Genomic DNA, 16,582 nt, shown 5'->3' with positions numbered 1-16,582 from the left:
TCCCCAGGGATCTGAGGTGGGACTCGTCCCTGTTGTCCACAGTCCGTGGATCAAAGCATTTGGTTACTTATCCTCAACATACTATTCTAAATGCAAACATTTAAACAACGACAATCATTGCAGTTTATTGGAGGTTGTCCCAAGGTTTACATCCTGACTCTGTGGAATGGTGAAACAAATGGGGGAGGCCTATCCTGATGCCACGCTACAACAGTCTGAGTTTCTGAATATAACTCGCAGCTCAGTTGGAGTAGGTAGCAACTAGGAGTTGCACAAACTAGTTGTCTTTACTGCTGTGTGACGACACTTTATGCTTGATGTGGTCTAGTCGCTTATCACAGTTGTCATGCACCAGTGGCTGTTTGAGCAAAGGATTGCGCCGTTATCTGTGCTCGCAGATGAAACATTCACTAAATAAAGCATGCAGTCACTCGCCATGAGAGCATCGTAGTGGAGGCTGTGGAAGTTTTGTCTCCTCAGGCATGGCTGCCTTACTCAATCTCCCTCCAACTCTAAGCAATTCTTCTTCCAGAATGGGGTCAAGTTTGTAGATGTTACTATTCTTCTTAACTCCACGTTTGCCAGCTGATAATGAAGCAAATTCCCCATGGAACCTTTCCTGCAGAGTGAAGTGAATGATGGATATTTCTGCTTCCAAAAAATCGTCTGGAGTCCATCAGATCGTTCTACCTGATGGTTCAGGCACATAACCCTTACTAATGACATCATTGAGAAAGTTGGTGTACTCCTGATGGAACTTCTTATTTCTCTCAAACTTCCTCTTCGATCAAGAATGTGCTATAAGCAATTCAATCGCTGTTTGACAGAGAGACATCTTCTTTCTTAAAGGGAAGTTTCAAGCTGTAGTGTCGATCTTGAAGTTTGACAGAATCCTTCATGATTTCCATGAACTTCACATCATCTTTGTCTTCTGTTGTCTTTTCTTAAAATCATGCTTGTACTGATTATTCAGCAACTCTTCCAGGTTTTCTATGGAGATCCTATTAACAGTAGCAGCGGGGTAGCCACTCTCACACTGCTAATCACTGCATCCTTGAAGGGGACAATTAATAATCCACTCCAATAGGTTTCTAATGGCATATGGTCCATTTCCATGACTGTTTATTGCTTCCCAGGGTTCAAGCATTTTGGATGCACCCGCTGTCCGGGTGGTGATCTGCTGACGGTGTCCCGGTCTTGATCCTTGATCAGCAAGCCAAAACAAAACGCCGCCTTGAAAGTCCAATAATCCAATATAAATCCAAAGAAAACACCCAGAGATCCTGGCTAGTGCCAGCAAAGCAAGTTTTTGACTTTATTGCTACTCTGCATATCAAGAATCATAAGTGAGCTGAACTCCTTTTCTGTCGTTCCTTTATGTTTAATAAAATGACTCTTAATAAACACACTAACTAAGGGTTTCATTTTTATATCATTCATTACACAGGTTTTGGAAGTCGGGTTGTATAAAGTACTTATCAATATGTATGTACTATATATTGTTTTTTGCATTTCAAATTCGGTTTGCTTGGTATGTATTTTCTGAAGGGACAGCCCCCACGAAATGCAACCAGACATTCATCCACAGTCATGTGGTGGCCTGGATTGTAAAGCAAGGATAATCGCTGGACACACTTGTCCCATACATCCCATCATGCTCTTGTCAGCCCCTTCTCTGTCATCAAAGCATATGACACGTGAGGAAATATGGAATGTCTTCCCTCAGGCTACATGTCAAAGTGTCCTTGGGCAAGACACTGAACCCCAAATTGCTCCCGGGGCATAGCCAACGGGTTTGAATGTGAATGTGACATGTAGTGTAAAAGCAGCTTTGAGTGGTCGCAAAGACTAGAAAAGTGCTATATAAGTACAGTCCATTTACCATTTACCAACATCTGTAATGAGTTTGGGTTCACTAAGGACAACTCATCCACCATGAACTTTCGTTCAACTCAGGACATGCACACACATCTCTGAGACATGAAATGGAGACACACAAGCAGAAGAGACAGTGGGTCGGTGCAAACACCCAATGTAGCTCCTACACCCTCTGCTCAGAGAATTCCAATCAGCAATAGCAATAGTCTTCCTTTATTTCTTCTGCTTCTTTCTTCTTTGTTTCTTCATTCCTCTTCTTCCCTCTTCTTCCCTCTCTCCTTTTCCGTTTCTCTCTATAGCTATAGCTCTATTGCTTAACAGGTGGAAGGTCAAGGGAGTCACTCAGGAATCACTACCAAAACTGAAAAGTATTAAGGCTTAACTTAACGGAAAGCTTACAGATGGAACACTCCAGAACCAGGCCGTAGAACCCCCATCTAAACCCATAAAAGAAAGCATATAGGCACACATACATACACACATGCTTACTACAATCTTTGAATAAAGAAAATTAACTGAAAAATAGAAAATCTCTCTTCCCTTCATTTCTCTGAGTGGTAAATAAACTCTTCAATAACAAGTGCTTCCTACAAAAAGACCACGACCCCTCCCTGGTGAGTATATGACCCTTCCAGCATTCTCCCTTGACAACTTAGGTTGTTTTTAAGTGACAGTAAGGCTGCACAAATGAAAGGGGCAGGACCTGATTAAAAGATCTCTGGATAAAATAACTATTACAGTTTAGGCCCGGGTGGGTAGCACCCCCAGTAGATCTTCTGACAGTTTGTCCCCAGCCTCACGTCGCAGGAAATATCAAAGTCCTGTGGGTATTATCCATTTTCTGGAAGATTATAAAATTGCATGTTATAGTGACCTCAATATCATCCTAAACAACTGCAACAATTGTGTGCAAAATATGTTTTATACAGCTAAAACAACCCAGGGTGAAATTGACCCCAAAGAACACAAATGCATAGAAAATGTATCTGGGACACAGAAAACATATAATCATGATAATTTTATGTTTACCCATTAAATTAGGAAGTCATTAAATAAGAAGAAAAATAAAATGATATCAACCATTTATTTAGAGACGTTAAATATTGAATGGGGTCAAATTGAACCCAAGCATAATAGGAGGATTAAATATAAGCCTACTGCCAGATTGACATCTTTATTGCTCTCTGCTCTACTTGCATTTACCGTAATTTACCGTTACATTCTGTTGTTTAGCTTGCACTAGCTTGCACTCTAATCCCACAGCGTTTTATGTGATGCAGACAGACAGACAGAAATGATGGAAAAAGAGAGAGAAATGAATGGTAAATGGAATGGTATTTATATAGCACTTTTCTAGTCTTGGGACCACTCAAAACTGCTTTTACACTACATGTCACATTCACCCATTCACACATAGAATGATCATGATATACCCATGTTAGAGAATGCTATGTAAAATGCCCGACTGTCAATCAGTCATCACATTCACACACCGATGGCTATGCCACCGGGAGCGATATGGGGTTCAGTGTCTTGCACTGGAGGACACTTCGACATGTAGATTGAGGGAGCTTGGGATCGAACCACCAACCTTCCAATTGAAAGACGGTCGACTCTACCACTGAGCCACAGCCGCCAGAAATTAAGTGAGAGAGGTGAGAGTAGCAGATTATGTTTCGGTGCAACACTACAATGCATAAATCTGAAGTTGATGTGTAGAAAGCAGGCAAAATGGGCAAGCGTAAGGATTGTAATGGCTAGACAACTGGGTCAGAGCATCTCCAAAACTGCAGTTCTTGTAGGATGTTCCTGATCTGCAGTGGTCCAAGGATGGAAAGCCAGTAAACCGGCGGCAGGGTCATTGTGGGCCAGGGCTCATTGATGGGCGTGGGGAGCGAAGTCTGGCACTTGTGGTCTGATCTAACACAAGAGCTACCGAGGTCAAATTGCTGAAAAAAAATAATGCTGGATCTGATAGAAAGATGCCGCAGACCGTTCAGAGTGCCCATGCTGACCCCTGTTCCTCATAAAAGCACCTACATTGGGCAAGTGAGCATCAGAACTGGACCATGGCACAATGGAAGAAGGTACCCCCCCAAAGCAGGCCCTTCCATCTTGCGCATTTTAAGCCGCTGTATTGCTGTCTTGCACCAAAACACACATTACTGCAGAGAAATAATTCCTTCTATAAATTGACCATGAAGAGAAGTTGTAGGTGATTGCTTATTGTCATGTGATATCTCAGGCTCTTTGAAAGCTGGTGTCCAAAAACATTGACATTGACAGTGGTCTGTGTGATGGTGACAATAAGGGGCCAATAAAATCCTGTTGCCAAAGCCACAACAGAACATAGAGAAAGAATTTCCTTTAATAAACAGGACAGGAACATCCCCACGCAATAAAACCTAGCCATGTCTCAGTTTATGTCTGTATTGGCTAGTGGTGTAACGGATCGCAGTTGATCCGTGATCAGTACGGATCACCCACACGGTTCGGCACGGAGGTGATATGCAGACCGACGTAAAGTTAACATCAGTGTTACTTCCGTTAAATCCCTATGCAGAGTCACAGTGAAAAGAGACAACACAGCGTGTTGTGCTTTACTCTGATGTACAGTTATTAGAGGTGTGGACATTATGTAGCGTTATGTGGAAGTTGATGATCATGCATCAATGCAGTGACAGAACGTAAAGTTTGGGGAGCTTAGCAGCTGCTGCAGCGATAGCTTCACCGCGGTGCTTCACATAGTGCTGCAAATTAGAACGTATCAGACCACAGAGATCTGCTCTATAACTGTAAAACACCCCAGGCTTCTTTTAATATTTTTACGAGAGGTACTTTACTTTACTTTACCAAGTTCTTTTGAGTGATATCCATGTAGATGCTTGCAATAACTATCGGTGCTTAACGCTAGTAACTGATGTATTTGTTAACCCATCCATAACACACAATCTCCGTTTCACAGCACAGTGCTGGGTCCAAAAGCCGAAGACCTAATCCCTAAATGAAATCTCACCGATTGTTGTTTTGGTGACTCACACAACACGTGTTGCACATGTCGCATTTTACTTTGCTGCATTTATGAAGTACTTCGTAGCCTGGATTTTGAAAAGTGCTCTATAAAAGGTTATTATTAATATTCTGTACTCTCCACTTGAATTAATTATTGAAATAGTAGCAATGTCAAGTTAAAAGAAAATTGAGGATCCAATACATTACACCTCTCCATTATGTTACACCCCTAGTATTGGCCCTTCATGTATACATGTATACAGACATCCAGAAACGCATACCACTACCACTGAGCCACAGACGTCCCAATGTATGTAGTCCATCTGTCAGTGATTAAAAACCTCAGAGGGCAATATTTGTTGGGTAGTGCTATGAATAGCTGACTTCAGCACAAAAAATGTTCAATAATGTCATCTACAGTTGAGCATCTTTGAATTAGTGCTGCCTTTCTACTTCTTGTTTGTGTGTTTTCAAACAAAAACTAAAAATGGTAGACAAAGGCATAATGACATTATTTTTTATTTATGGCAGAACATCAAAATAAAACCTACCGATGTTTTGATGGAGACCTGAGTTTTAAGCTTCTGTAGGAGTTGCTGGCTCTAAATGGGAGGGAGAGATAAAGGTGTTTAATGACTGATTTTCCATATCTAACTAAGCAAAGAACACATTTTTTCATATTGCCGCCACAATATGACTCTTGGGTAGCCAATTAAATTTTTACATTTAATTGATGTTTTAAAGGAAAATTACCAGGAAATAATGCTTATTTGCTCTAGCTATGGGAAGGTCAATATCAATATTGTACGTGTGTATAAATTAGTGACAGCATGTGGTAAGCCATGCTTGTAAATAAGCCTGGGCGCAGGGGGAAACAGCTAGCCTGGCAATGTTCAAAAACAATTGTGAAGCTCACTGATAAGCTTTACAATTGGTGGAGTGTTATCATTTAAAGACATCTCATGTATTTAAATGATACACTAAAAGTAATTAAAACTATAATTTGCATTTTTTTATGGAAAGGTACATGCAGGGACTCTCTTGACATAAAAGCTTGATCCATCTATCTGTCTAGCACTTTAGTGCAATGTCTCTGGGATTAGAGTATGTTGCCAGATATTATTGGAGTGTATCTATACAGACAGCAATGTAAATGACAGTATGTGGTTAATGGTGAGTACAGAATGCTTACAAGTTCAGTGGCGTGTCTGATCTTTTGGACAATTCCATTGTGGCCAAGGTACTGCAGAGAGAGCCAGAGGGGCAGGGCTCGAAGCTTTACCATTGGCTGGCTGGAGGTCAAACCTGCTGCCAGAGACTGAGACACAGAACCACTGTATCAAAGATAGAGGAGGAAGAGATCCATTGTACCTTTGAATTAAAAGTTAAGCCAAAATATTCTGGGTGTTGTAAGTGCTGCAATCTTGCACTGGTGTCGTCATTTAAAGCCAGTTTGCTCAGTAGGGATAATCTAGGAGCCAACGTGTTTGCAATAGGGATTGGCTGATGGAATCGGCTGATGGAAGTATTAAAGTCCTGCCCTTCTCTGAACATTTCATGCAACTGAAAAATTGTTGAAATAAGGTACATAAAACAACTAACCATGTAGTTACATAAAAAATGTATCAAAATAATTACAGGTTCTGTGAATTGAAATGCATTTATCAGTAACTTTTGTGAGAACCATTGCATCACATACAGACCTACTCAATCGGCATTGCCCTAATTTCTAGATGGTTATTTCTTATATCACCCTTTTAATTTTACACTATTCTTCACATTATTTAATGTTCATTCACAAACTACTTTAATTTGATCCCTTTACTTAACATCAGTTTCCTAAAAAGAATACTGATCACCAGCTAGTTTGCCATGGTAGCATTAGACTGATTGTTGCCTTAGCTAGCTAGCTAATAATATTAACTTAGTTCCTTATTAGCTACAAAACACACACTTAATTTACAGAATAAACTCCAAGGATTCCAGGTTGATTCCAGATTCAGCAGCTTCAGCAGCTTACAACAGCTAATTTTGTCAGTTTTGAGTATTCACATTACACTCTTGGTAATGGAAACTTGAAGTTACAGAGGAGAAAGCGCTAATTACTACTCTGCTTGGCCTTCCAAATGTGCATTTGTGTAGGGGGAGAGCCTAACAATCAACCTCTCCCAAACAGGTACCAATGTTAACGGGTACTGACTTCAAACAGCCATGCTTCGATCCCTAACAGCACTGGTTAGGAACAAAAAATTATCTTGAATAGACATAGAGACTAAGGAATGTTTGAATCAGTCTGGTTTCATTGAAAGCAGAAAATGATATTTTTTGAGACGACATTGTATGATCAATTACACAGCCTGTGATACTCGCTTTTGTATGAAATTATACAAAGTACCAGTGCTGGGTCTTCCTGTCTGTAAAGGGTGACAGCTGTTACTGCAGGCAGTCCCAGCCATTGACCTGGTGTCAGTGTCATACTGTCACTTCTGTTGGCTGCCTGGAGGAAAAGAATAATAAACATACAGTCATAATAGAAATTCAACAAGAGATGGCATTTCCTGCGAGGCTGGTTACAATGATCAAAGTAAATTATGACACAGCACTGCAGAGATTAGAATCATTCAGAATTTGGCAGATGTGGAGTGTTTTCTCTACAAACACTTTAATCTCTTTGTTGCTTGTTTTACACATTGGGCATGTGATTATACCTCTTTCACACATTAAATCTAGCATTCTTGAGCATTTGAGCTTCTTCAGCATACATGGTCTATTACAGTTTTATACAACTATGACAGGGCCTGGCAGAAAAATCCACATGGTGGATGCTCATGGGATTCTGCCATCTGGTCCATTCAGCAGGTGCTGTCACTGCTGGAGTAGAGTGGTTGGAAAATAATGGTCATTTTAAAACGTATTGTGCAGCTGAAGATTACAGAGTTTTTGGACCCTGTAATTGCTCTGTAATCTACATACTAACAGTGAAGAGAATTTCCTGAGGAAATTTTAAAGCAGGTGATGAAAGACAAAAGTCACAGTCCTCTTTTGGTGTAAAATGGCTGTGGCTCAGAAGTTAAAAGGGACGTCCACTAATAGAATAATCTGTGGTTTTCATACCCCGAAGGCATAACCATTGGTGTGATAGTGTGTCAGTGAATTACTTATTATGCTTATGCAGTCAATTTCCCATTTAAAGATACAGCCTAATATTCAAGCAAAGCTTATATAAAGCTTTTTGTGGAAGCAAAAGGAGGGATATTTATGAAAAAAAAACATAAACATTATTTGCATAAAACAATATCCTCATATGAGATTCAGTCTAACTAGAATGCTGATTAACAAAGAACAAAAGAAGAAGAATTTGTTCCTCACCACTAACATTGAAAGTGATTGCAGAAGGCAGATTTTGGGGAGCAGGAGAAAAGATTATGGCCAATCACGCTTTTAGTATAAAAATAAACATGTCCTTAATACGTTAAAATAGATAGTATTTTTAAAAAGTAGACTACCATGATAGCAGAGGTGACCTGTCCCACTACCAGGGTGGCCAGGTTGACCCTGTTAAAGAAAACACACAACAATAATAAACAACTTCACAGCAGGAAGAACAGGCACTCTCTACTAATGTAGTTTTAAAATAAGGTGAATAAATTAAAACTATTGTAGGGAGTAATGAAAAATGACTCACCCCTCAACATGAAGCCACATGCTATACTGATCACATAGGTTCTTGAGACGACCCAACTTGTCTGTATGTCCTGCCCAAGGGGTTCCTGGGACAAGACATTCAAAAGAGTATCATAAGTAACTAATTAACCCTTAAATTAATACTTCTCAACTCCTGTACTATCTAGACTGAAAAAAAGTGTTTAAACTGTGATTTTGTTTTACCTGCATTGGCAATCAACAGCAATGGAAGCTTGCCAGCTTCTATGTCCTCTTTGATTAGTTTGTCCAAAACTGCTATGTCCTGATGGTGACAAGTGGGATATGACTCAAAATTAATTCTTTTTGACTATCTGACTATCTTGAAAGTGTTTTTATTTGGATTCTCATACCATTTGGTGCTGGGATCCAAAGATGGTATTGCATTGGACTGTGCACAGACTGGAGAGTGGCAAGCCGAGCTAATAACACAGAGACTTTGAATTAAAATTGCTCTCTATTATGTGTGCAATTGCATATAATAAAATGTATATGACTATGTAATGCTGAATACTGAAATAGTATATTATTTTATGTGGCCCTATACTATATTATTAGTCATAGATATGGTCTTCCAACACCTACAGAATATTAATAGTGTTACCAAAAGCAAACTTTTTAGATACTTAAAATCCTACCTGGCTGCATAGATGCTGTCCCAGTCCAGGCCTACCAGAGGCGCTCTGGTAGATGACTGGCTGTTTGTAGCTGAGGACTGCATAGCCCTCAGAGGCATATTCTTCATAACGTGCATTTATGACCAGTCGACACACTTTAACTAGGCCATCCCTGTCATCCTCATGAAAGTATGCTGAACCATTCTCATACCTGATGGGCAGATTAGCCAAGTGTTTTAAGACAAGTACTAAACCAAAAAGTAACTCTGGCCCTGCTTCACCAATGTGTTGGGTTGCTATAAATAATAAAAAATATATATATGATTCTTACTCTCATGCAGCATCTTTAATTATTGAATTGTATCCACTTTTAACCTTAATTTTAAAATTTCATAAAAACTGATTTTCTTTGAACCAAACATGTTCAGATAAGGTCACTAGATGTATTACACTGGTCGAAATAATCTGATAGGATGACTTTTGGAAGAAATGACCTCACCATATTATTTGTTATTTTATGACGGTAGCGTATGCTCCTGCAAAAGTTAAAAAAGTTTTTAGTTCCAAAATTCACCCTTTTAACTGATAAGTGTTTATTTTGGCCTGAAGAAGCAACAACTTCAGTGAAGTAAAAAATAAGACCAATGCATAAGCACAAAAACTGCAATTCCTCAAATACTCACTTTAGGCTGGCACCAAATGTGAGTCATTCTCCATAAACCACGCTATAACAATGACCAACTTAAAAGTACAAATAGGAATGTTCAGAGCCTGGAAGTAAAGCGGGTTTGAGTCTATAGCTAATGTCCTCAGTCATGACAACTGTACAGAAGGTTTACTTTTTGCACTAGACTGTATAAACAATATCAAGAATTGAAGTTATACATAATTAGGGACATAACTGCTTTGAGTGACAGGTGGATGCTGCTAGCTGTCCACTTGATGCATGTCAGTTTATTTGAGTTTGCTGAACTTGAGTGGATAAAATGAGTTACTTCTGGCAGGATGACAAAATGCGAAAGACAAGGCTCAAAACAATAGTCCACAGACCAATGGGTGACGTCAAGGTGGCCACGTCCACTTCTCATATAGTCCATGCTCATGACCCATATTTTCTAAAGCTTACTTCCTTCCTTTTCCTTCCTTTAATCAAAAAGACACTTGTTCTTTTATATTTGATATGCTATAATGACTACATTTATCCACTAAATTATTCAAAACAAAAGAACATTTAAACTGTGTTTGCACTGTTTTCTTTGATGCAACCTGCTATCCTGTGCAACCCTGCCATCTACAATGACTGTGATAATAAGATACTGTGCTCCTGTTGATGCTGGATTTTAAAGGTGTTGTCATCATGTCAACCTATACATCAAATACAGAAACATTTGCTTGGACCTAAAGTGGTAATGCAGATTTGTAGCCACAGGCCCACCTGAACAGTCTGCAGAGCCACAGTGTGGTGTCAGACAGGATCCTAGTTGTCAGCTTTCGCAATTGCACTATATCCAACATTGAGATGAAGGCTGCCAGGCTGTGACCTAGCAAGGCCATGTGACCTTGCTCACCCACATTCTGCATCCTACTGGAAACCAGAAACATATTTGTTATAAACTTTATACTATATAAAAGTTTCTTGATAACCAGGAACTAAGGGAAAATGACTAGTTTGATACTGTATAAGTGAGCTTTTTACATAGTTCTACTTACTGTTGGCTAGGCTTGTCCTCTACTTCCTCCTCTTCATGTATGAGGTTGTGAAGTAGGTGCAGTATTGCAGCAAAATCCTGACCACTGAACAGGAGATGCACAGAAACCAATCATTAGTTAAATGTTTTTCCCCCCAAAAAATCCAACTCTTCCCATGCCTAGAATTTTCACACTTTGTAAATATGTTGTAAGAAAGAGGGACCATATCTCTCCTCTCTCACTACATGTTCCTATCCAGTAATTTGCCTTACACTTGTTGCTCAATGAGCTTCAAACTGACATGAAAGCCATCGAGAGCCCCTTTGAATTTAATGTTAACTGTCTCTTAAACTTCAATATTTTAACAATGCAACTGCAATTTTAAAATAATAAATAACTTAAAAACTCTAACTTATACTAATATGTCTGTGTCTGTGTGTGTGTGTTTCTTACTCTCCCTGCAGGGGGCCAGGGATGCTTGTTCTGCCTAATGGTTGCATTTCCGTTCTTTTCTCGAGCTCTCTAAACAAAGGCACAGACCAAAAACATATCAAGATGATCTATTTTGGAATATAACATCAACTTGCGCTGCTTTTGCATTGCTGAGCACGTTTTTCCGCTTTGTGTGCCTAATGTTTTTGGGAAAACCTTTCTCATTGTCCATTCGGATGAATGGAGTGGCGGGCCTTCTGTGGGGGTGACAACATCGAGTTTCTGAGGGTGTCATGTACCCACACAGATCTCTGTTGCCCTGTGTTTAATGTATTTGGGAACAGCCTCTCACCCTCATCAAAGCCAGAGCAAGTGCCCTTAGCCTGTCCATTTTTTTTTAATGCAGATATAATCTATTGAACACATGGTTAAGTATTTTAACAAAGCCAGAATAAATGGGAACAGATCTGTCAGTTTATAAGATAACAGTTAGGTTAATGACAGCTAATAATTCGTTGGTTGCCTAAACAACAGTAAAAAAAAGCAAGCTCTTCTCCTTTTTAACCGTAGGCTTCAACAGAAAAGGCAGTGCGGTGCACCTTGCGTTTTACAGCCTGCAAAACACGCTCTGTCTGATCCTTCTAACTTCACTGTATCATCAGAAAGTCATTCTTGTGATCATTTTCCAGCTGTGACATATAATGATGTTTTCGAAATGACATTAGAAAGTTATTAGGTATTCAAGTATGATAGTCTCATATCGCACCTCTGTCCATCTCCAAGGATTTTCATGGCTTCACTCAGATTCTTGCCCACTTGAGCCAGCGTGGAGTCAACCATCTTCAAAGGTGTGATTTTGGAGTGTGGTGTGTGTACTGGGAAAGAGTTCTAAATAACAAACACAGATTTAGACATATTAGGACAAATATCAGTCATTTCAAATGCTGCAAAAGCTGTATGTTACATAAAAAATTTACCAAGTGCTTACACACATTTGGACACACTGAGGTGGTATTTCTAACATATATTGAAAAGCAAACCCTATAAACTGCATGTTTATCTAATATAACAGTCTTGATTGTGTGCTACACGTTTTTTTCTTCTAGCCTAAAATAAACTCATTACTACTTAGTGAGGACAATGGACAGAGCAGGAAATTCCTGAGAGCTAATGTTGAATCTACATGAGAAAAGCTCAGATCCTAAACCCCTTTCCCACAGAGGGGGTCTAAACGGGGGTCTAAAGTGAACCTTCAATTTTTGAATTAAACACTAGATACTTGTGCCCTAATGATAAGGATAATCGCTCAGTGAAGAAACCCCTCCCCTTACCCCCACCTTACTGAAAGCCAAGCAGCATTGCCAACTTCAAAAGACCCAGGCTCCATTCATGGAAGCTCCAGGTTTTGACAACTCTGATACTACCTACCCTACCACAGGGCCTCTACTGCCCCCCACATTTGAATTTAACACACAAGAGAAAAATATAGAGAGAAGAGTTTGTAGAGAAAGCTCCAGGGGAAAAATGCAATTATTCCTGGAGCCAACATTATATACGAAAAAGGAACAGCATAGAATAAAGGATTACTATTACATTTGTTTTTGGCCCCCAACTGACATTATTTCTCCTCATCAAATGCATCCATCCATCTCCTTTACTACCTTTCACAGACTCTGTACACGCACTCCCAGTTCTCCCAGTAGATAGTTGATCGTGCTATGAATGCTCTACATCCCACTTTTACCAGACAAACCTTAACCTTCCATCCTCGCTGTTCAGCTTCTGCTGCCAAATCTTCATATCTAAGTTTTTTCCTTTCATACGCTTCCTTGTCCTACCAGGGCACTGTCAGTTCTATAAAATAAACTCTCCTCTGACTCACAGACCATAACACTATGTCAGGCCTCAAGTTAGTGCAAACTATTTCCTGTTGAACAACAATTTTGCCTCCCAAGTCCACCTGCACCTCCCAATCATTGGCGCCCTTTAGGTGGTCTGACTGAATTCCTGCTGCTAAACTTTTCAAAACCTGGTTATGTCGCCGTTACGTGGCGCTGCTACGCCGTAGTGGTGTGTAGTATGTATTGTGTTTCCGGGTGTCTTTCTATCTTGTGTTCTCTCCAGGTGCAGCTCTTCTATTTACCGCAGCAGGTGACCTCACCTGTGTTAACTTGAGCAATCAAGGCAAGAGTATAAAGAGCAGCAGAGAGGAGACAGCCAGTGCCGGTGGGCCATTCGGTTGTGTGTGTCAAACATCTTGTGCTCGTGCTTACTCCTTCTGCGGAAGGAGGGTGTTATTTGTACAAGGCCTTCATGTTTCTTTGTTAGTTGCAGTTTTGGTTAAAAGTGTTTGGACTTATTTAAGATAGACCAGATTGTTTGTTGCTGCAACCTCTCCACCCTCTTTCTATCATTGCATCATACACATAAATAATATCTCCAACTTCTCTTCTCAAATGTATTTACCACCGTTCCTTTAAGCCCATCTAACACCATTAACAGATTCCTGTTAACTGTCCCCCATACTCTCCTTTAATTTGCCTGAGGCCATTTAACTCTAGCTTTTTGCTCACAGTTCCTCTCTCTGACTGGCAGGCTGGCCTCAGGACCAACTACATCCCTTTCTACAGCGCCTTCCCCCTCCTCCTCAGTGACAGGGTTACTGATATCCTGCGAATTGGTGGTTTTCTACTTGTCGCTTGACTTCAGCCGACTGACTCGACTGACTTCTCGAGAAGTGCTGATTAATGCTCCTGGTAGGACATGCAGGAGGGTGTGAGTGACTAAATATGGGGGGTTATATAGGTGAGATTAGCTAATTTAAGTTTAGACAGAAATAGTTTAATTAAAAAGAAAGGACAAAGGACAACAGGAGTGGTCAACTTAGCGCTGTTTCACTTAGGACACTGCCCTCTGGAAGAGAGCTACTTTAAAGAGAGACACCCCAAGATCGTTATCTTGTTCTTCTCTCTTTCATCCTTCTCTTCCTACATCCTCCCGAACCTGGCAGCTTAAGGGCCGTCACACTCCGGACTTTCCACACTTTTCTTTTCCTTATTATTTTTGCCACGCGAGAACGCCCAAAGCCTTTGTGCGCCTTGCCCGGTGAAGACATTGCTCCAGCATTTATCTCTGAGCTGTTCCAGCCCTGTGTTCCACACCGGAACTGAAGACAACCGCTCTTTTTGCTCCAATCCTTGCGCTCTGACAAGCTTCAAAATCAGAGCCCAGAAGACACACTCAGCCATCCATCCAGCTCCGGTCACAACACTGGAGTGACCCGCACATTGGGCCTCATTCACTTATATCTGTGCAGAAATGTTCTTACTCTCCGCAAAAAATAAGTACTTGCGCAAAATCACCGTCGGATTTATGACACGTGCGTACCGGCCAATTTTGTTCTCACCACCGTGCGTACGTTAGTAAATCAGAACCATTCTAAATCGACAGGCGCGTGTCCGCGATCTGCAATCAGCATACTGCCACGCCTCTATTTCTCTATATAAGCACATCTGTTTGGTGCCACATGAAGAGAGCGGTGTTACGGAGAAGCTGAAAGAATGTGAAAGATGGCCTAAAAGGTAAAAAGAAAAATTTCACATCAGCAGAAATAGAAAAAATTGTAACAAAAGTGTTACATTTCCATATGAACATTTTCATATGGTCTACTCTATTGTAAACTTAATAAACTAACTCAACTGAATATTGCTATATATATATATATATATATATGTTTGGTCCATACATTAGTAAATTCAATTATTGTTGTCTATTAAAGCCTTTTTTTTTTTCAATAAATGAAGTTTTAATATAGTATGCATTTAGTTAAAAAGGTGTGTGTTAACATTTCCTAGGACATTTCTTTCATCATTTGTGCATACGCATGGTCTGAGGGAGTTCTAAATTTGTTCGCAGAGTACGAAGAAATTTAGCTAAGAACAAATTGATGAATCCCAGATTTGTGCGTCAAACGTACGTACGCACAGTTCAAGCACAGATTTGTGCGTACGCAATGTTCGTAAATGAGGCCCATTGTCGTCAAGAGAGACCGAACTGGACGTGCGGCGTCGCTCAGAGGGATGTTACCTGACTCAGGGATCTAGAAGCTCCCGACCATGCCGGTCCGACGTCCTCTACACGCCTCATCTGCAGCGCGGTTGACCCTCTCCTTCATCAGAGTAGGTTCTAACGTGCTTTACTGTACTATCAGTGTTGATGCTGTAGTTATAGAGATTAGGGAAGGTTAGAGTAGGACTTTAGGAAGATACCTCCCAATATCTCAGCTGCTGCACCGTGCTCCCCTAACAGGTTTCATTTTCAGTCCTTCTTTTCATCATATTCATCCTGTGTTATTAATTATTTTCATGCTAATCACGATCATTAATTATCCCATGTGTATTTTAGAATGGTAGTAAATAAATTCCTCATTTATAAAGAACTGGATCAAGTGTTTTGTGTGTTAAGTACTAAACCTCTGTACACCGCGTAAAAAACTAAATTCTGTTGCACCCTTCAGGTTATGAGACTGAGGTAGGTAACTAATTATTTTGTCTATATACTGTTTTTTCAAAATAGGGTGGTGCCCCAATAAATACCTACAACAGGCTAAATCCTTGTAATTAAAGTTTAATTTAGTTTAAACTTTAATTTCCAATAGTCACAGTAGAGTGCAGGCATTCTACAAATCATTAATTATTCATTAATTATATAATTAATTGACCAATTTACTCTACAACGCACACAGACGTTCACTGGTCCCTTCTGTAAATGCATTGTTTGAAGTGCGACATTTTCTGTTACGATCTTATTCTGTTTTAAAAGATTTTAAGTGCAGCTGTGTAGTGTTGGTCTCATTAGTCTGGTTTGATCATTTTGACACGTAACAATGAGCCTCTTTCATGCACGGCTCACAAAACGAGATCACGGGTAAAAAATACAAAATATGAGTTGTATTTTTTGGGCAACTTAAACGTGGCCCATCTCCCTTCACTCGCTCGCCATGAATGTTCCTGAGTATTTCCTGCTGCGTTCTTTCTCTCGACATGATACTAGGTCGCTGGCAGGGGAAAGTCGGGGTAATGTCAGGGTAAAAAAATTGGCCGTTTGCATTCACACATGCAGCCCACCCAGGTAATGTCAGGAAATGTTCAGGAGTGCAGTGCACATGTGAAAAGGGCTTTAGTTGGGAAAAACAGCACCAGAATGCACTATGGCAGTAATTCCCAAACTGGGGAGCATGACACCAAGGCGGG

General features: G+C 40.2%; 1 protein-coding gene across 4 annotated transcripts in view; it reads right to left on the bottom strand.

Annotated features, from left to right (window-relative positions):
• Positions 1–16,582, bottom strand: part of pdxdc1 (pyridoxal-dependent decarboxylase domain containing 1) — a 59,156-nt gene that overhangs the window by 30,630 nt on the left and 11,944 nt on the right. For 3 of the 4 annotated variants that reach the window (XM_069674668.1, XM_069674669.1, XM_069674670.1), the window contains 12 exons: positions 12,097–12,218; positions 11,352–11,420; positions 10,920–11,003; positions 10,645–10,794; positions 9,231–9,420; positions 8,946–9,014; positions 8,779–8,857; positions 8,576–8,660; positions 8,397–8,445; positions 7,286–7,387; positions 6,083–6,208; positions 5,442–5,492 (listed from right to left, as the gene is read on the bottom strand). In XM_069674668.1, the coding sequence (XP_069530769.1) occupies positions 5,442–5,492; positions 6,083–6,208; positions 7,286–7,387; positions 8,397–8,445; positions 8,576–8,660; positions 8,779–8,857; positions 8,946–9,014; positions 9,231–9,420; positions 10,645–10,794; positions 10,920–11,003; positions 11,352–11,420; positions 12,097–12,170 (1,128 nt within the window). In that variant the 5' untranslated portion in view covers positions 12,171–12,218. The remainder of the gene's footprint in view (positions 1–5,441; positions 5,493–6,082; positions 6,209–7,285; positions 7,388–8,396; positions 8,446–8,575; positions 8,661–8,778; positions 8,858–8,945; positions 9,015–9,230; positions 9,421–10,644; positions 10,795–10,919; positions 11,004–11,351; positions 11,421–12,096; positions 12,219–16,582) is intronic. The other variant, XM_069674671.1, reaches the window with a different exon arrangement.

This window comes from Semicossyphus pulcher, unplaced genomic scaffold (genome assembly GCF_022749685.1).
Source record: "Semicossyphus pulcher isolate SPU_LCO1_2020_fin unplaced genomic scaffold, fSemPul1.0.p SCAF_23, whole genome shotgun sequence".
Classification (NCBI taxonomy): domain Eukaryota; kingdom Metazoa; phylum Chordata; class Actinopteri; order Labriformes; family Labridae; genus Semicossyphus; species Semicossyphus pulcher.
Note: the sequence above shows the minus strand (reverse complement) of the source record. Positions and strands in the feature narration are given on the sequence as shown.